Genomic DNA, 21189 nt, shown 5'->3' on the forward strand with positions numbered 1-21189 from the left:
CCCGCGCCGCGCCCAGAAGAATCCCGGCCGGCGGAAGCGTCCGCGAGCGACGTCTCGTCAGGCGCGCGCTCGGCGGTGGTGTCACCGCGGGGCTGAGGGGCGACGCCAGGACCGCGAGGAAGCCCTGGCCCGCGGCCCGAGTGTGCTCCGCCCGCCCGGCGACTTTGAAATCCGTGCCCCAGACCGTTCCTTGGAGACGGTGACGCCTCCTTCGTCATCACGCGGGCGTCAGCGCTTGCGTCAGCGCGCCACCTGGACGCCGGCGCGCTATTGGCTGGATGTCAGGCGGTGGGCGGATTCTTGGCTGAGGCGCGCGCTTGGCGTCTCCTGCAGACGCGCGCTTCAGCGTCTTCGTTTCCTGTAAGAAAACCCAAAAATCTGACACGAATAGCTTACGAGGTTCATGTCTTAAGTTCCGTGGCGCCCTAGTACAGGTAGATTCTTAGAGCTGAGGGGACCCATCAAAGCTGTCCCTCCGGACCACTGCTGGATATGAACTTGGCATTCATCATCTGGAAGATAAGTATGACTTTGCTTGTCATGGGTCTTCAAGAAAGGACATCTGGGGATGGAGTGATGGCTCACTGGCTAAAGACGCTTTACAAAGCCTGACGGACTGAGTTCCATTCCCCAATACTCATGTAAAGCCTGATGCACAAAGTGGCCCATACATCTGGAGTTCATTTGCAATGGCAGAAGGCCATGGCGAGCCCATGCTCACTAACTCTGTCTTTCTCAAGTAAATATTTTTTAATAAAACAGAAGGATCTTAGGGCTGGAGAGATGGATTAGAGGTTAAGATGCTTGATTACAAAGGGAAAGGACCCACGATTCCCCAGTACCCACGTAAGCCAGATGCACAAGGTGACACATGCTTCTGGAGTTCATTTGCAAACGCTGGTGGTTCTCCCCCCCCCCTTTCCCTTTTTCTCTCCCTCAAATAAATAAATACTTTTTTAAAGAACGAACTGAACATAAGTTTCCGGGGGGGGGGGAGGAAGATAAGCCTTTGTGTAACATTCTACACGGCTGGTGACTGACTAAAAGTCCTGATTCTGTGGAAAAAGAACATTATAGGTTGGGAGCCAAGTTATCTTGAGCTAGTCCCTTTATAAGCTGTTTATTGCCACTTCTGTATTTCACCTAACATCCTTGTGACTATCAGGTGAAATGGTTTTTAGAATGTACAAAGAGGGCTGGAGAGATGGCGTAGCTATTAAGGCACTTGTGCACAAAGCCTAAAGACCCATGTTAGCCAGATGCACAAGGGGACGCACATCTCTAGAGTTCATATGCAGTGGCTGGAGGCCCTCATGCGCCCATTCTCTCTATCTGCTTCTTTCTCCCTCTGTCTTTCGCTCTCAAATAAATAAATAAAAATATTTAAAAAGAATTTCTTTAGACTGCACAGCCCCTTTAGCTTCCACTAAGGCTAAGAATGTCATCAGCATCTGAGGCCTATGGCAGAGACTAACCTGCTTTGTAGTAGTATGCCTGCCTGATGTTTCCACAGTGTATTCTTAAAGTTCCTTTATTTTGTGGTTTTATTTGTACTTTTACTATTAAAAACTTCATGAAGCTTTTGGGACCACAATGGTATTTCTGGCAACTTCAATTTGTGTTCCTTAGCCATATTTAGTTCCAGAATAAACTACTACTTTTTTTTCTCAATTTTTATTAATATTTTCCATGATTATAAAAAATATCCCAAGGTAATACCCTTTCTCCCCCCTAAACTACTTAATCTTTTTGAGATGAGAGCTGTTTTTGCATTGGCAGAGACAACTGTTGTTTAGGTATGATAATAATAATATTATTTAGGTAATATAATAGTAATAAGATTTTATAAATAAGGCATGTAAGTAGGAGGACTCAAAATATCCTGCAAGTCTACCAGTTACTTCTTTAAAAGTGTTAGTTTCCTCAAAAACAAAAAGTTAACAATTTTTACAAGAACAAAATAGGTAAAATTTACATTGGTGGATAGTTAACAATTTACACTTTTAAAAATTGATTTTGGGCTGGGCATGGTGGCGCACACCTTTAATTCCAGCACTTGCGAGGCAGAAGTAGGAGGATCACCATGAGTTCGAGGCCACCCTGAGACTACACAGTGAATTCCAGGTCAGTCTGGGCTAGAGTGATACCCTACTTTGAAAAATAAAAATAAAAAAAATAAAAATTGATTTTTCCTTGATTTAAATTTTAGAACTTCAAAAAATTACAACATTGTCATTAAAAAAAATGTTAGCATTGAGATAGCCACTAGATATAATGCTTTTTAATATATTCTATGTTTTGGATGAGGGAATTTAATTTATTTATGTCTTTATTTATTGTCTTTATTTAATTATTGTGTGTATTTTGGTATATGTACATCTATGTGCCCTTGCTGCACCCATGTGCTCACCTGTGGCAGATAATGTTCGCCTGGGTTAGCTCTAGTAGAAGAGTCAGTGGCCCAGTCCATCACTCTTCTGCTTGTTCTTGTTTGAGCCAGAGTCTATTACTCATACTGGAGCTTGCTGCCTTTTGAGAGTCCAGGTCTTTTTTTACTCTGGGATTTCAGGAACATGTGGCCATGTCCAACTATATACATGGGTTATGAAGATTCAAACTCCTTAGTTTCAGGACCTCTTAGGCTTTAGGCTTGTGCAGGAAAGGCATTTAACCACTAGCCCTAGAATGTATTTTTATGGATTGAAATAAAGTTTCTTTTTTAAAAAATGGCACAGATGAAGTTCTATTGGGCTTTCTGCTTAACAATTTAAAAAATGTGGTCCTGTACTTACATAAACAAAATAATGTTGCAAAATATATTAAGAAATTTACAAAATAGTTCATTGTGTCCACTAAAGTACTCAAATACTGGTTACAGGTTATAGTTTCTAAAAGACTAGCTGTTAAATATGTATGTGTTCATAATAATCATAAAAATATTTAATTTAGCTTTGAATCAGTGAAGATTAAACTTGTTCTGGTTTTTAATGACCTTAAAGTTAACACAAAAACTTACATTAAAGGGAATATTGAGTGTGCAATTCTACCTCTTACAGTGTGCAAGGACTTGACTGGAACTCTTCTGCATTTGAATCTGCTTTATTGTCCTATTTTGATGTAAACTGACATTGAACAACTAGTTATAAATGTGACATTTGCACTCATTATTGACAAAATATATTGGGGTACATGAAAGCAAAATGTCTTCTGTAAATAAATGACAAATGGTGTTTGTCTAAATTGAATAGTAAAATGGGAACCCTGATGTCTGTACTTGAGTTATTTAATTGTATATGATAATGGTGGTTAAAGTCATGATAAACCATAGTTTTTTATGCATATGTATGCTTTACTGAATGAATTTTAATGGGATATTTTGAGAATCATTGTCACCATTAAATAAAATTGAGGTGGTTCTGCCAGTAGTGTTTCTTCTTTTAAAAATTTTCCCAAGTTTTCTATCCACTTTCTCCAAGGTAGAGTCCATCTTAGTACATAATTTACATGTATCACTTGCAGTCCTTATTGTGTTGTTTTGTAATTTGTCTCCAGGCTATATCATGATACCTGAAACAATTAAATATCAATATCTGATGAATAAATAAGAGAATTCATAGAGTGGGCATGAATAGTAATAGAATAAATGAAGTTCAAGAATGAGACATGAGGGGCTAAAGAGATGGCTTAGCAGTTAAGGCACTTGCCTGCAAAGCCTAAAGACCCAGGTTCAATTCTGCAGTACCCACATAAGCTAGATACACATTGGCACATGTGTCTGGAGTTCATATCCAGTGGCTAGAGGCCCTGGTGTGCCCATTCTCTCTCCTTCTACCTCCTTCTTTCTCTCTCTCCCAAATAAATAAAATTAAAATTAAATATTTTCAAAGAGTGAGACATGAGAAAGCAAAGTGCTTACTAAGTGCTTGATTATTCTCAAGCTAGTATTTCATGTTTATAATAGATATTTTTCCTAAATTAAAAAAAATAACTTGGAATCTAGGCATGCTAGCACACTACTGTAATTCCAATTTTTGGGAGGTGTGGGCAGGAAAATCAGAAGTTCAAGGACATTCTCAGCTACACAGTAAGTTAGAGGCTATCCAGGCTACATGAGAATGTGATACAAAACAAAAAAGGGAGAGGGAAAGAGGGATGGAGTGGGAACGAGGAAGGAAGGAAAGAAAGAAAAGGGAGAAAAGCTTTGGAAAATTTTGTAGGTTGAAAACTAGTGACTGATTTCACTGCTATTAATTTCATTCAGTTGATATTGAACACATGTTACTCTCCAAAATATTATGAAGAATAATATAAAGGTGGAAATTTAACTAAACAAGATTCAGAACTGATCACACAGGAAGTACCTGAGTTAGGAACCCAGAAGTATGGTTTCAATATCACAACAATTAACTACTATATAAATGTCTCTCAGCAGTATAATTTATAATTAATGTAATAACATAATGATTTTTGATTATAAATTCATTTATTTTGTAGTTATAATAGATGAATTACTCATTCCATATTACTCTATTAGTGATTTGTAGTTAAGTTTCAAATTGTTGGATAGTGCTTATGTTGCTGAATTATGCTTCTTTAAAACAAAGCAAAACAAAAACACCTAAACTTGAGTGGAATATTTAAAAAAACTATTTGTTCATTTATTTTAATGCTTATTGCATTTCTTATGTCTAGATACAATAACTCCTAAAGTAGGATGATTCTATCAGAGGATGCTTGCATTTTATTTATCAATATTGATATTATGCTCTTCATAGAGGCTATATGTTATTCCCCAATTGCAGTCTGTGTTCTTTTGAGGTTTTGTTATCAGAACGTCCTGGTTCTTGCCAGTTCCCTCATATGTACATTGTGTTTTAATTCTGTGAAATGGCTGTTCATAGGTTACTCATTTTTTTATTGGGTGTTGGTCTTTTCCTGATTGATTTCTAGAAATCTGTTAAACGTTAAAAAGCAAGTAGTTATGGTATGAAATATGAATGACATGTACTTTGTCCAAGACTGTCATTTGATTATTAGTGGTAGGTTTTTCTGTGGCCAGGATAGGGAGGCTACTATTTTTAATTTTGTTTTTATATTGTAAAATACTTGGGCCTTCTCTATTATAAGATTTTTTTGTATTTATATGCCTTGAATTTTTAACATATAAGTCTCAGATTAGTTTCAAGCCAGGTTTGGTGAAGGGATCCTATTCTATGAAATTAGACTGTAAAACAAACTTGTTGACAGTGAAAATGGTGGTCTGGTTGATTAGGTACATGAGCATCTCAAACTCCCCATGAACTTAATATACTTTGGTTACTTCCTCAGCCTGAGCCAGATGAGTACTTAATAAATGAACTCAGTAGAAAGGAAATTTCTGGGAATGATATATCATCCTTGTTATTAGTCATTGTGTTGATATGTAGCATTAACAAAAGACTGATGTCATTAACACAGTAGATTTGTTCTATATAAAGCTTATAGTTATACAATTTTAGATGTAGAGACTAGAACAGTATTCACTTGGCAAATAAGTAGTGAGTTCCTAGTCCAAGCATTGTAGCTCTAAATGGCAGAAAATACCTAATATGTCTTGTAGTGTAAGTGTTGTGAATCAAAAAGGACAAGTGGAAAAAAAAAAAAACTCAAAATGGGCAAGTTTGTCAGTCATAGAGAATGATCGGGAGGACAGCTTAAGCTCTGGTGGGGAAAGACCTTGACAATTAAGGGATCTCTGCTTAGTGAGAATAGTGCAAAGACGTTGAAAGGCACTAGGACTCAAGTCTTAGGAAATGACTAAGGGAGTAAAGAGGAGAATCAGTTGTCTGTGTAAGTCCATGTTATCTTTAGATTGTTACCAGGTCAGCAAGCCTATACCATTTAGGTATATTTTAAAATGCATTTATTTATTTTGTGTACAGATATGTATTCATATGTGTGTGGGAGTACATGTGTGTGAAGGCACTTGTGTGGGTGTGTGTGTGCACTTGGAGGCCAGAGGACAACTTCAGGTATTATCCTCATAAACATCCACTTTTTTTTAAGAGAAAGAGAAATTAGTGTTCCAGCGCCTCAGCCATTACAATTGAATTCCAGACACTTGTGCCACCTAGTGTATATGTGCAACCTTGTGCTTACTCACTTTGTGCATCTGACTTAAGTGGGACCTGGAGAGTCGAACATGGGTCCTTAGGCTTCACAGGCAAGAAGAGCCTTAACTACTAAGCCATCTCTCTATCCCATGTCCACTTCTTATTAAAACAGAGTCTCTCATTGGCCTGGAGTTCACCAATTAGGCTAGACTGGCTAACCAGTAAGTTCTAGGGATCCTTCTATCTCTATCTTCCTAGTGCTGGGATTACAGGCTAATAGCACCACATGTGGCATTTATACATTGGTACTGGGGATTGAACTCAGGTGTTCATGCTTGTAAGGCCAGATCTTTATTCACTGAGATATCTTCTCAGCCCTTGGTTAATGATTTTTTTAAATTATTTATTTATAAGCAGAGAGAGAGAGATAGAAGAGAGACAGACAGAGAGAGAATGGGTACACCAGGGCCTCTAGCCACTGCAAATGAACTTCAGACTCATGTACCCCTTGTGCATCTGGCTTATGTGGGTCCTGGGGAATCAAGCCTATGACTTTGGCTTCATAGGCAAATGCCTTAACCACTAAGCCATCTCTTCAGCCCTTGGTGAACTTTTAAATAAGTACTTTACATACTAGGTGAGTATTCTTAAAGTGATATGAAGTTTTCTGGAAACAAATTCATAGTCAAATTAAATAAGATAATATACTCTTTCAATATGTTTAACACAATGTAATTTTTACTTATCTACTTATCTACTATTGAGTCCTTTTAAGACATAGAAAGTCCATTTGAAACATAGAAAAGCAATTTAAAGGGAAAATATTTCCTATGTCTTAGTTTCTTTCACAGTTTAAATAATAATAGATTCTGTTCAATTTTTCAATTAGAAGTTATTAATTAGACAAATGATCACTTCATGATTGAAATATCCCCCCCAAAAGAAGGCAAAAAGAAAGTATGTACCAGGGATGAAGGAAGACAAAATTCAACTCTAGTAACCTTAAAATAATTGGAGTCTCCCTCCACACACACAAAAAAAAGATTTTTAATGTAAAGTATAGGTATTATTGTATCACTTTCACTAATTTTTAGAGATTGTTCTACTAAGTTGAATTTTATTATTATGCTTTGATTTCCAGAGGATCCAGTAACTCAGGCAACTGCATATTTTTAATTAAAAAAGGATAAAATATGAATTCATATGCTTATAGTTAAGTATAATAACAACTTCCCATTGTACTTGATTATAATGCTCACAATGATTTTTTAAACTTTATTGACAGCTTACGTAAGTTTAGAGAATAAGCCATGATAATTCTCACCCACCACCCCTACTTCCCCATAACAAATCCACTCTTTATTGAATCCCTTCTTTCCAATTAGTCTTTCTTCTATATTGACATCATCTTTTTAAAGAAAAAACTTGTTTTATGTTTATTTATTTATTTGAAACTGACAGAGAAAGAGGAAGAGAGAGAGAGAATGGGCACGCCACGGTCCCCAGCCACTGCAAACGAACTCCAGATGCATGTGCCCCCTTGTGCATCTGGCTGATGTGGGTACTAGGGAATCGAGCCTCAAACCGAGGTCCTTAGGCTTCACAGGCAAGCGCTTAACTACTAAGCCATCTCTCCAGCCCTGACTTCATCTTTGTTTCTTCCTATTATGAAGGTCTTGTGTAGGTAGTGCCATGCACTATGAGGTCATGAATATCAAGGCCATTTTGTGTCTGAAAGATACCTTACAATGATTTTGATACTTTGCAAGGAAGTCAGACCTTCATTAGACCAAAAGTCTTAAAGCTTTTAGGATCCCCCTCCCTATTTCAGAAGAGAACTGAGAGTCCATGAGACTTGCTATAACAAAATGGCCTTCTGACTCCCAGGACCCTGTTCTGTTACTCTACTCTTTCAATCTGCTATTGGGCATCTGAATTTTCATTTCATTTCTAAATAAAGGAAAAATTTATATGTTGTTAAGAAATTTCTTTTAACTTGCTCTCCAGATGGATTTTAAAATCGAACACACTTGGGATGGTTTTCCAGTGAGGCACGAACCAGTGTCAGTCAGGCTGAGTCCAGGTGATGGAGGAGTAATGATGCAAGTTAGTGCTCCATTTTTCAATGACCCTCCAACCCCTCCTGGAGAACCAGGAAAGCCTTGCAATAAACTGTGGGATTACGAAGGTAAGTGGAGGCACTGTACTTTATTACAAACACAAATCTTTTTAAAAATATATTTTATTTTACTTATTTATTTGACAGAGAAAGAGGGAGAGAGAGAGAGAATGGGCACACCAGGGCCTCCGGCCACTGCAAAGGAACTCCAGATGCATGTGCCCCCTCTGCATCTGGCTAATGTGGGTTCTGGGGAATTGGACCTGGGTCCTTTGGCTTTGCAGGCAAGCACCTTAACCACTAAGCCATCGCACCAACCAAATACAAATCTTTTATAATAACCTCTCATAACTATTATTTTATCTTGCTGTTAAGAAGTGTTTCTGAAATCTTCCAGTTAAGATGGCAGTGTAGATACCATGCCAAAGCAGCCTAGGGGGGAAAAAGACAAAAAAAAAAAAAAAACTCAGCAAAATACACACTTTTATTAAAAGTGAGGTGTATAGGAAATTGAAGTGGCAGCAGAGAAGTAGAAGAGATCCAGAGCATCCAGAGCCCGCACAGGCCAGCAAAAGAGACCCTGGCAGCTCCGCCAAACACGGCGGCGGCGCACCAAAAAGCCACAAGGCTCAGCTCCAGCCGCAGGAAAAGCCAGTTGCGGGGAGCTTCCACTCACACCGGAGCTCTCTGCAACTCAAGAAATGTGAAGGGAGAGCGGCAGTGAGCAACTGAGGAGCAGACCACGAGGTAGAAGAACACATGGAACAGCTAGAGAACTAGAGCAGCTGCGGCTCCCTTCCCTCCCCCACCACCTGTGCCCAGCTCCAGCGAACAGAGCAGCAGTCCTGGGAGCTGGCCACACCAACTTGAGCAGACAGCAGGACCCAAGCAGGAGCAGAGTCCTGCAGCAACATCAGCGGCTCTGGCACCGGTAACAGTGGCCCCAGCAGCAGCAGATCCAGTAGCGGCAGCAGCAGCAGTTTCAGTGGCAGCAGTGGCAGTGGACCCAGCAGCAGCAGCTTCAGCAGCAGCGGTGGCGCCAGCAGTGGCAGCTACAGCAGCAGTAGCAGAGGTAGCAGCAACAGTGGACCCAGCAGCAGCAGCTTCAGCAGCAGCAGCAACAGACCCAGTGGCGGCAGCTTTAGCAGCAGCAGTTCCAGCAACAGGGGTGCTGATCTGCAGGACCACAGTTGCCAGACTTGGTTTGCCCCTCAGGAAAAGCCAGTGCCCAGCTCCAGAAATCAGAACAGCAGCCCAACAACCCAAGCAGCAACTTGACTGAGACCAAAATCATCCAAGGTAACTGGGATTGCACTAGGAAAGTGTCTCACTTGGTCACAAGCTGACTTGGATCCCTCAACAGACCAGAAATCTTAACCTCTTTGTTGATAGAGGATCTGGTTGTTATAATAACTACTCTTGCATACATACTTGGAGCTGTTTTTGATTGACTGTGTACAGTGTTTAGTTAACTTTTAGAATATACCTGTATTTTATTCCACTCAGCCTACTTGAATATCCCATAGCAGGGAAACTCAACCCCTAGGAACACCTTTGTAGATACTCTGAGAGTCTGAAGAGCCACACCTAACACCTTAAGCTCCTACCCTGAAAATATATAATATCAGATCAATTGATAACAGCTAAGAATACCCAGCTAGCTAGAAAATCCAAGCATTAACTTAATCCAAGATGCAAAATATATATACATTATAACACAAGAAACACTAAAAAGCAAGATGATATAAATCCACCGAAAAGTATTAATGCATCAGAAATGACTTCCAGTGAGAACGACTTAGAGGAAATGCCTGAGAAAGATTTCAAAAAAATGATTGTAAATATGTTCAAAGAGGTAAAAGAACAAATCAAAGGAATCAAAGAAGAAATCAAAGAGGAAATCAAAGGAATCAAAGAGGAAATCAAAGATGATGCAGGACACCAATTTAATGAAATAAAGAAGGCAATACAAGACATAAATAAGGAAATAAAAATAATAAAGAAAAAACAGAATTCCTAGCAATGAAAAACACACTTAACGAAATAAAAAACTCGGTAGAAAATCTCACCAGTACAATGGATGAAGGAGAGGACAGAATATCTAAGCTAGAAGACCAGGTGGCAGATCTAATACAGGCCAACAAAGAGAAAGACAAACTTATAGAAAAGTATGAGTGGGAATTTCAAGATATTCGGGACACTATGAAAAGATCAAATATTAGAATTTAGGGCATAGTAGAAGGAGAAGAATTCCACTCCAATGGCATAGTAGGCGTCTTCAACAAAATCATAGAAGAAAACTTCCCCCAAATTGGGAAAGAGGTGCCAATGCAGATACAGGAAGCCTTTAGAACCCCAGCCAGACAAAAACTGGAAAGAACCTCTCCTCGCCATATTATAATCAAACTTCCAAACACACAAACCAAAGAAAAAATATTGAAAGCAGTTAGAGAGAAAAATCAAGTTACCTACAAAAGTAAGCCCATCAGGATTACAGCAGATTATTCAACACAAACTTTAAAAGCCAGAAGGGCTTGGAGTGATATATTCCAAGTTCAGAAAGATAACAACTGTCAACCAAGGTTACTTTATCCTGCAAAGCTATCCATTCAAATAGATGGAGAAATAAGGACATTCCATGACAAAAGCAGGTTAAAGGAGTATTTGAAGACAAAACCAGCTGTACAGAAAATACTTGATAGATTCCTCCATGCTAAAGAAAAGGAAAAGTACACATATAAGGAACCTAGAAAAACCAAGCAATATTCAAATACTAGTTAACACAAGAGAGCACAGGTAGAACCAGAACCATAAAAAAAATGGCAAACATAAATACACACCTTTCAATAATATCTCTTAATATCAACGGCCTCAAGAAGTGTTTCTGAGCTACTAACATGCAGTTTCTGATATTTTTTGCCAATCTGTCTTTCTGACTTCACCCCCATTCCCTGTAGGGCTTCATTATATAACTAGAACAGTAAAAACTGGCAATTATGAATCCAGATTCCTTCTTCTATAACCTGATCTAAGAATAATTCCTAGTCTCCTTTTTGTCTTTAACCCTCTTTTGGGGAATTTTGGGGTGTTTTACTTAATAGAGAAATACTGTTATCCTCAACATGAAATTTAATATTTGTACTGTCAAGTCATCTCATATATCAAATTATAGCTAGAAAGACATGTCTGGAAATTATATGGTTTCAGATTTGCTCTGTGATCCCCTTACACTGTATCATAGCCAGTCCTTCAGGTTTATCTTTCTGAAATATATATATACCATACTGTCCCCAGCATAAAATTCAACCCCTCTCTATAAGCTTTCTAAACAGTCATTGATTGTGCCACATTTAACCAAAAGCTCTTGACCATACTGAAAGGTGATGGTTTAATGTCCGTTCATATTCTCATCCACATGTCTTGTCACTGTATTCCGTCTGGCTGTAATGTACCCAGTTTAAGGTCAATTTAGGTCCCATTTCGTCAAAGATGCCTTTGGTGAATCTTGTAATCAAAACTAACATTTCATTTCTACCATTCTTGGAGCAAGTCATGTGTTATCAGTGTTAGTAAGCTATATGTTAAACATACCTTTTTTGTTTGGGCTTGGGAGGGGGAAGCAGTTCTCGAATATAATCCAGAGCCTATGCATGCTAGGTAAGTGCTCTGCCATTGAGTTACATCCACAGCCTTATTGTCTTTTCATATATATATATTCACACACATACATACACATGCATATACATACACACATATATATATACATCCATATATATATGTATATATATACACATACATATACATATACACAAACACACACACACACATATATATAATTTTTGCATGCTAGGTTCCTCAGGATGTTCATATCAGTCTAACTTATTTTTCAAGATGCTATTGGCTTCAAATTCAATGAGTCCTCATCTGTTTTTCTCACAGAACTGCTTCTTTCCATAACTTCCCAGTCTCTGTTAATGGTGCCAACAGTATCTCAAATCACCATCATATAAACTGTGAGGTCACCCAAAGATATCCTGCTCTCTTACTCTCCATAGATGGATTCATTTACTATGGCCTATCCATTTCCCTTTCTAAACATTTCTCTAATTCAGTCCTTCCTCCTCATCTCCATACTCTTTGCTGTAGGTTAGGCCTTCATCATCATTTATCTTGGTCAAGGCAAAACCTTCCCAGTAGTCTTTTTTTTCCTTAAGTCCATTCTTCACTTAGAAGTCAGAGTGACCAATCTAAAATGAAGTTTTAAATACATCCTTTAACTAAAAGTTTCTCATGCACCCTGTTCTGTCAAGATAAATGTTCTCTCTCTCTCTCTCTTTTTTTTCTTTTTATTTGAGAGTGACAGACACAGAGAGAAAGACAGATAGAGGGAGAGAGAGAGAATGGGCGCACCAGGGCTTCCAGCCTCTGCAAACGAACTCCAGACGCGTGCGCCCCCTTGTGCATCTGGCTAACGTGGGACCTGGGGAACCGAGCCTCGAACTGGGGTCCTTAGGCTTCACAGGCAAGCACTTAACCACTAAGCCATCTCTCCAGCCCAAATGTTCTCTTTTTCATGTGATCTCTGTATAGGATTTTCCATGACCTGGCCCATTATTCTCTCTGTCACGTTTCCAGTTCTTCCTATGCTGAAAGATTTGCCTAGTAAGACTAAATCACTTCTTTAAATAAGCCTCGACATACCCTAATTATACTTTTAATTATACCACTCTTTTCCCCTAGAATTCAGTTCTATAATTCTTTTTATTTTATTTTATTTTTTATTTACTTGAGAAAGAAAGAAAGAGAGAGAGAGAAAGAGAGAGAGTATTAGCATACCAAGGCCTCTAGCCACTGCAGACTAACTACAGACACATATGGCACCTTGTGTGCATCTGATTTTAAGTGGATCCTGGGGAATCAAACCTGGGTCTTTTTGGCTTTTCAGGTAAATGCATTAACCACTAGGCAATCTCTCCAGCCCTGTTTCCACCATTCTTAACCTCCTTCTAGCTCATCTTTCAAAGATAACCACATTGAACATTGCTGAGTCTGTGTTACAGACATGTGTTCACTGGCACACATGCATGTTTGAATTGATCTCATGTGCATTTGGTGCATTCGCTCTTCAGACTGCCTTTTGATATCTTGGATATCTTTCCATGCCAAAAAATATTTCATTGCGCCTTTGAGTTTAATGGCACCACTGCATTCTGTTATATGGGATACGTAAATTCCATAATTTATTTATTATCTTATATAAGAGGAGATAGCTATTTATGTAATTTATAGTATTTGAGTAATACTTTGATGAATAGAACTATGCTTCCTTTGTCTAGTTTTCTCTGATTTATTTCTTTAAGATAAGTCCTAGAAGAAGATAATTAGAAAAAAGCCTGTCTGTGATAATGTTCATTTCCCTATGACTTCACTAGCACTAGACTTTATATATCTCTTTAATTTATGGCAGTCATATAGGAGGCAATCAATGATGACTTATGACTTCTTATGTCTTTCTCCTTTAAGGTACTACATATTGACTACATATTTATTTTGCCCTTTTTCTGCTGGGAATAGTTTGACAATTTAAGAAAAAATAGTTAACATTTCATTTTTTTAGTGTAAAAGCATAAACAAATAATTTACTGCAAATTATTTTGAGCAAAATTAAATAACTTATTTTATGTTTATTTTTATAAGTTGTGGAAACATTTTTCTTGAATGATGTAACTGAGCAGTATTTAGAAGTTGAACTTTGTCCGTAAGTATAAAACAGTTGTCTTATTCATGACTACATAATTTTAACACATTGTTTTCTGCTACAAATAAAGTGATTATAATAAAGCTAGCTAATTCTAGCTAAGTAGAGGTTATGCTAATTGAATTTATTTGAATGGCTTATTGTTATATACACCCCATATATTTAGAATATATGCTTAGGATATATATTCTGTTTCAACATTTTATGTTGATATTACTTTTAGATCATTAATGTAATTTGTATTTGCAATAAACTTGAAGGTAATTTTTGCAAAGTACCTTTTTCATGTATTCATACATTTTTATTTATTTATTTATTGTTGTTATTTTTTTGAGGTAGTATCTTACTACAGTCCAGGCTAACCTGGCACTCACTCTGTGTTCCAGGCTGGCCTTGTACTTAAAGCTATCCTCCTACCTCTGCCTCCAAAGTGCTGGGATTAAAGTCATGTGCCACCATACCCAGCCATGTAATCACATTCCTTATTATTAGCATATATTTTATTATAACAATTTCATTTCCTTTTCATAGACTGTACTAATTTGTGTTCTATAATTTATCTTAGAAAATTCTATCCACTATTACCTTAATTATGCTATTATAATAGTAGTATCTACTAAAGTAGCAATCACTTTCTTGTTGCTGATACAAAACACCCAACCAAAAGCAGCATGTGAAATGTAAGGGTTTACTTTTGCTTACTGTCTTGAGGGGAAGGTTCATCATGGCAGGGAAAAGCATGTCAGAGAAGAGGCTGGGTATCACATCTTGCCACAGCAGCTGAGAAGTAGCAGCAAGAGTGAACTGGCTCTGGAAATGGGGTCTTGGGTTATAAACACCTGAAGGCCCACCTCAGGTGACACACCTTCAGCAAGCCTCCATCTCCCAGATTGCCACAGGATAGGGATTGAGTATTAAACTTAATCACAAATTGATGAGGCTATGGGAAGCATTTCACATTCAAGTTACAGTAACAAAAACTGCAAAACTAGGACCATCAAAAATTGGTGAGGGAAAGCCCGGCATGGTGGCACACACCTTTAATCCCAACACTCAGGAGGCGGTGGTAGGAGGATTGCTGTGAGTTTGAGGCCACCCTGAGAGTACGTAGTGAATTTCAGGTCAGCCTGGGCTAGAGTGAGACCCTACCTCAAAAAAAACAAAAAAAAAAAAATGGAGAGGGAAAAATATAATACTAGTTATAAATAATATTGTATATTAACCATAGAATTGGAATTGATAAAAGCTATGGGGACTTTTAAAGTTGGATGGATGCATTGTATTTTATATCACATATGGATATCAGTTTATGGGGGCCAGGGGTAGAATGTGTTGGTTTGATTCAGGTGTGCCCCCATAAACTCTGAATGCTAGGTTCCCAAATGAACGCCTCCTGGAGGGAGTGTATTGTTGGGGGCAGGCTTAAACCTCTTTTTCCCAGAAAAAAAAACAAAAAACAAGAGAGGAACATAAACATTTAATATGTGCACAAATACAGTATGTTCTTTTGTTATATACTGAAATATGTGCATGTAAGATATAACTAGTGCTAAATTGAACTTTATGGCCCTGAAGAATTAGTACTTACAAGCAGCCTTTTTTTTTTTTTTTTGCTTTTAAAGTGTCTTAAAATGTTTATTTTAATTTTTTTCAATGATGTACAAAGATTAGGTATGATCCCTTCCATCATTCAAATACAATTTGTTTTACTTGAATCTCGTCCACCCTCTATACCCAACCCCCTGAATCCTCTCCCCTCCCTCCTTCTGTTTACATGTTACATATATCCTTTTACCTTTTCTTTACCCTTTGTCCACTAATCTCCTTGCACTTGGCTTTGGCTTACCAATCTACTTTTATAGGTTTTAACCACATTTGCCCCTATATATACATACTTACAGAAAATTCAGGCTAAGATTGGCATATCAAGGAGAACATGCAGTTTTGGTCTTTCTGAAACTGGATTATTTCACTTAATATAATTCTTTCCAAGTACATCCATTTTCCTGCAAATTTTATAATTTCATTTTTCCATAGTGCTGAATAGAATTCTATTGTATATATTTAACACATATAAGGTACATGTACAAAAAATATAAAGTTAATTGTTAAAGGTATGCAAGGAAAGATGGAGTCTATTATGTTATAAAAATGTAAAGAAGTAGATTTTTGTGGGTGTAGAAGTATGAAGGACAGTCATGAAAGCCTATTTCAGTGGGATAGGGATTTTTAAATATCCTGTGAGAGTGGTTAGACTACTAGGGAATTGACATCCATAAAAGATGACCAACAACATCAGTAGTAATTGAGATCAAAGGAACCATAAAAGCAAAATAGTAAAACTAAAAAGTCAATGAAAAGACAAGAAATGAAGAAAATAAAGAAAGAAAGAAAAAAGTACCAAAATCCAACAGCAACAACAACAACCAACATAATAGCATAAAACAATTTCAACTACTGAGTGATATATTTCACCTGATAAGTAGAAAGCTAAGACAAATATTTGTAATTGTCTAAAAGATAGTGAAGAACTTGGACTTGCCAAAACCTCCAGGTGTGATTAAATTTTTAATTTTATTGGTGATTATATCAGTTTATTTTCATGCAGTGCTCACAACACTGGATGCATAGAAAACTAGACAATCTTTTGTTGAGAAACCACATGGTAACCATTGTATATAAAATTAATACATGTTAAAAGTTAACATCCTCAGAGTAGTTTGGGTTAATATACATCATGATAGTTCATAACCAAGAGTTATGATTTTGCTTCAGGCAATCATTTCCTATAACACTTAATTAACGTCTGTGAAAGCAGCATGAAGAATATTCTTGTTTTAATTTGTAAGAAGGTTTCTTTTTGTTACTCATCCTAAGTTATTCCCAAGATTACATAAGAAACAGTAAAAATAACCAGAGGATTTTTAAACTGAAAGGAATACTTTTCTTCTGCTACCATGCTTTACTGAAGAAAATTCCTCTCAGATGCTCACAAAGGACCATCTGGGTAGAAAGGTTTGATAGTTTTCCAGAGACAGTAAATTCACTTCATGTAAATACATGAAATTCTTTATTTCTTACTGACTCTGTTAATCCCACTTCTGTATTCTTCTTAGAGTTTCCTTTTGAGAATATACTGTGTTTATTTTTGAAAGTGGGACATTGATGCTGAAGTAATGATTGTAGAAAGCTGGAAAACACAAGAGAGGCCAAGGGCAGTTGGTGAGAAAATAGATGCAGATTACAGTCCTTGTATTGTTAACTACTTTCATTCTATCTATGCACAGTTTGTATTTTCTGCCATCCTAATGAGCCTCATGACAGTTTTCTTACAGAAATAACATTTAATAAAGTCATTAGATGTTGACTTGGAAATTGGTCCCAGATTTCCTTAATGTTCAAGTCTCAGAGCATTCTATCCATCCTCTGCCTCCACCACCTGGCCATGCTAACCATGGGATTCTGAGATAGCCTTCTATGGTGATTGAGTATCCCTCTGGGGTAAGAAGAGGAAAGGCTAGCTTCCTCTAACCTGCACCTCTGCACACTACTCAAAGCTCCTCCCTCACAGAGCAGTTTTTCTCCTTTCCCCTTAAAACCTCCTCCCTTGTCCTGGCTCTTTTAGCTCTTCTGTTCCAAGTGCATGCATCCCCCTTTTATGCAAGCCTCTCTCTCTTTCTGGTGTGTAAACCCTCTTTCTGTCTCTTTATCCCCCTTCTCCATCTCCCTCATTAAAATAATGTCTTGGATCCAAGAAACTGTCAGTTTTAGTACTCCATGTAGACCATAAAGCCTAGCACTTAGGGTACTTTTCTTTCTTTCTTTCTCTCTCTCTCTCTCTCTCTCTCTTTTTTTGCAATTTGTTTATTAGAAACTCCAAATAGCATGATATATCTCCACTCCTTTTCAAAGTTTGTGTCATTTATTCAAAAGATTTTATTACATAATTTTTTCTTTAAAGTTTGTGAAAAGCTATTTAGCATGTGGCATTTTATTGTTTGATAGCAATTGTCTAGAAAATGGTAAATTAAAAGATAATATTTCTAAATAACTAAGCACAATGACTCTCCCTATAGTTATCTAATATGTGTATTGCATTTCCAGTTATTTAGAAATTTACCTACATTCTAGCTATGAAAGATAACAAAGAAGATAATAATATTTCTTTTGAACATTTATGAGTAATCTTAATTTTGACAGCCATGGACAGCATTTAGTGCTTTTACTCTCTGGAAGAAGAAATATTTGGAAAGTGAGTAAATAAAAATACGAAAAATTCCTTGCCTGAAAAATCAACATTTATGTTTATAATGCAAATCTGAACTTAACCTTTTGTGCTTGATATATTGTTTATATAGCAAGAACTAGCCTTATCATTCCAAGTGTCCAGAGGAAAGACAACCTGGGAAGGTGAAGCTTATGTTCCTTGGAGTTATTTCCCCCAAAATGTAACAAAATTCAATTCATTTGCAATTCATGGATCAAGTGATAAAAGAATTTATGAAGCTCTTTACCCTGTGCCTCAGCATAAGCTGCAGCAAGGGCAGCAACCTGATTTGTAAGTAGAAAACAAGTAGTAATATGTCCCAACTACTGGAAATTAACTCTTAGTGGAGCCATGATAACACTTTTGGTTGAAAAAGATGTCATTTTTCAATATAGGGTCCTAGGTTCCCTGATTGTCCTCAGTACATATATTATATATCAAACCTGGACTGACATAATCTCTCTACTATTAATAGAGCACTTAGATTGTTCATAATTATATGGGCAAAATCTTATTTCATGAATGTTCCATTAACTGATAAAGAAATCTGGCTTCAAATTCATTTATGATCATTTTCAGAGATAAATGGCCAGATGAATCAGTGTGTCCTGGTATGAGCAGAGAACACATATATCCTTTTCTTTGCTGTAAGACCTGAACTTAGTTATACTTAGTTGTACCTGTGGTTCTCTTGGTAACTTCATAAAAATAAGAATATAAAGTTTGATCTTAGGTGCATTGCTATAATAAAAAGGACTGCTAGTTGGTAAAGAGATGCTGGCTCCTGTGGTACAGCAGGCATTTAATTTAAGCCAGCTAATTTCAGCTCTTTTCCCCTTGCACCTGAAGCTCTCATCTAGGTAGAATATGGCTTCTGGAGAATCTCATGAATACTTCATGGACTGCTGCAAGGACCAGCCCCTTAGGGAGGAAACCCAGGTCCTAGCAAAGGGCAGTCAGTGAGTGATTCCTGCTCCTACTCCAAGTGTACTTGTAGTTCAGGGCAGTCCAGTGCTTAGAAGACTTGGACTGAGACATCCCAGTGGGCATGACATCATGGCATATTAAAACTGCTGCCTTTTAACTTTGGGATGTATGACACTGTTCTTCCTCTGCCTGTTGGTCTTTTCCTTTTTTGTCATGTTCCTATTTAATTCTACATTGCCTTATTTTCTAGCATACATATTCTTCCTGACACATTTTCACCTTTGCTTTTCTCCCCATTCCTGGCCCTTTCTACCTAGCTTTTTCTCCTTTATCTTGTCTCATCTTTCACTGCTGTTCTTTACCAACTTACTCTGGAATTGATTAGTGTAACTCTAAAGATTATTCCTTCTGGCAAAGTAGACAGGAAAAGATAGGAATCTAGGTGCAACTGACTCAGCCATGACAAAGTGAAATGTCTCTCTAGCTCCTTACTCGCTAGTGCCTTCCTGTATTCATGTTTTCCATTCATGTATTTTTGGGGCTTTGTGTAGGGAATACAAGAGAACACTGGCTGGAATGGAAGTGTGTAGGAGTGATTTCTCACACTATTTCATGTTTGAAACCTTTGTCTCTTCATTAGGTTATCAGAAAGCTTCAGGATTTTCTGGAAAGAAAAGAACCAAGAATAAAAACATTTGTTAGCTTCTCTTGTTTTGACCAAAAAAAAAAAAAAAAAAAAAAATCAAGTCTGTCCTCTAATATGTACTGAAAACTTTTTAAACATTTGATCATATGACTTATGTAAATTTTTGTCAAAGTTTGAATATAAGAACATATAGAAGAGTCTAATATGGTTGGTGTAAAGCTAGATAGAATAAGTTAGGAAGCAAGGGTTAATTTTTAAACTTTTCCTTGAACTGTGAGGGAACTCTGGCGGACTTGAAATGAGAGTGCTTTGAGATATGAGGGGAATATTTTCAGAGTGAAGTGTTGTATAGCTAAGGTAAGAACATTGTATACATAGAATATATTATGATGTTCTAGTGCAGATGTGACAGACAAGTAGCCCTTTAAGATCATGACTTCTTGAATACATAATCCATCCTAATTTATACCATGCTTTTCTTTTCTTTTAGCCATCGTCTAGAATATTTCAAGCCTTTCAGTTTTAATGCCTTGCTTGGGGAAGAATGGAAACAACCAGGATCAGACCTATGGCCAAAAGAGAAACCTGACATATAGGAGTATAGTAGATAACTGACCATATCATTCATTTCTCTTCTGTACCTTTTAAAGTAATACAATAAGACATCATGAATACATTTCAACAACAAACATTTTAATTGAGTTCACTGAAAATAAAGCAATCTGTGGTAAATTATATATAGTTAATACAAGAATGGACAATTTGTTTAGTTATAAAGTTAAAATGTTTCTCACAGCTATTCAGTCCGGGAACCATAGTGTCTAGGCTCTGCCTTTTTGGCAAAAGTCATTATTTCTCTCCCCATTTTCCATGAACTTTAGCCAGCCTGAAACTAGGAAATGTATTTGCATGTTTTAAAACTACATGTAATATAAATTATTTTTATGTAAACATTCTCTTTGTCCTTTAAATTAGAATAAAACAGTGACATTTCAGTTGAACTGGATATCTGTATCTATAAAGACATCAAAACACATGAGTTAACCAGATTTTTAAAAAAAATTTCCTTAGAATGATATTGTTATTGCATAGAAAGAAATGAAGTATTCTTTTTTAAAAATATTTTATTTATTTATTTGAGAGGGAGAGGAAGAGGCAAAGAGAAAGAGAGAATGGGCACACCAGGGCTTCCAGACACTGCAAACAGACTCCGGATGCATGCACCCCCATGTGCATCTGGCTTACATGGGTACTGAGGAATCAAACAAGTGCTTAGGCTTCACAGGCAAGTGCCTTAACTACTAAGCTATTTCCCCAGCCCAAAGTATTCTTTTTTAAAAATAAGTTTTTAGGGCTGGAGAGATGGCTTAGTGGTTAAGC

At 37.2% G+C, this 21189-nt stretch overlaps 1 protein-coding gene across 4 annotated transcripts; it reads left to right on the plus strand.

Moving 5' to 3' along the window:
• The first annotated feature begins 317 nt into the window (after positions 1-317).
• Positions 318-20810, plus strand: C12H4orf33 (chromosome 12 C4orf33 homolog). Of its 4 annotated transcripts, none has more exons than XM_004655811.2 (6): positions 318-523; positions 8100-8280; positions 13909-13969; positions 18170-18221; positions 18328-18527; positions 20300-20810. In XM_004655811.2, the coding sequence occupies exons 2-6, from the start codon at positions 8100-8102 to the stop codon at positions 20403-20405; spliced, it is 600 nt and encodes a 199-aa protein (XP_004655868.1). In that variant the 5' UTR covers positions 318-523; the 3' UTR covers positions 20406-20810. The 4 variants fall into 4 exon arrangements, with proteins under 4 accessions (XP_004655868.1, XP_044987810.1, XP_044987812.1 ...); XM_045131875.1 differs by having other exon boundaries at positions 318-519; XM_045131876.1 differs by having other exon boundaries at positions 326-360.
• Positions 20811-21189: the final 379 nt, after the last annotated feature.

This window comes from Jaculus jaculus, chromosome 12, assembly GCF_020740685.1.
Source record: "Jaculus jaculus isolate mJacJac1 chromosome 12, mJacJac1.mat.Y.cur, whole genome shotgun sequence".
Classification (NCBI taxonomy): Eukaryota; Metazoa; Chordata; class Mammalia; order Rodentia; family Dipodidae; genus Jaculus; species Jaculus jaculus.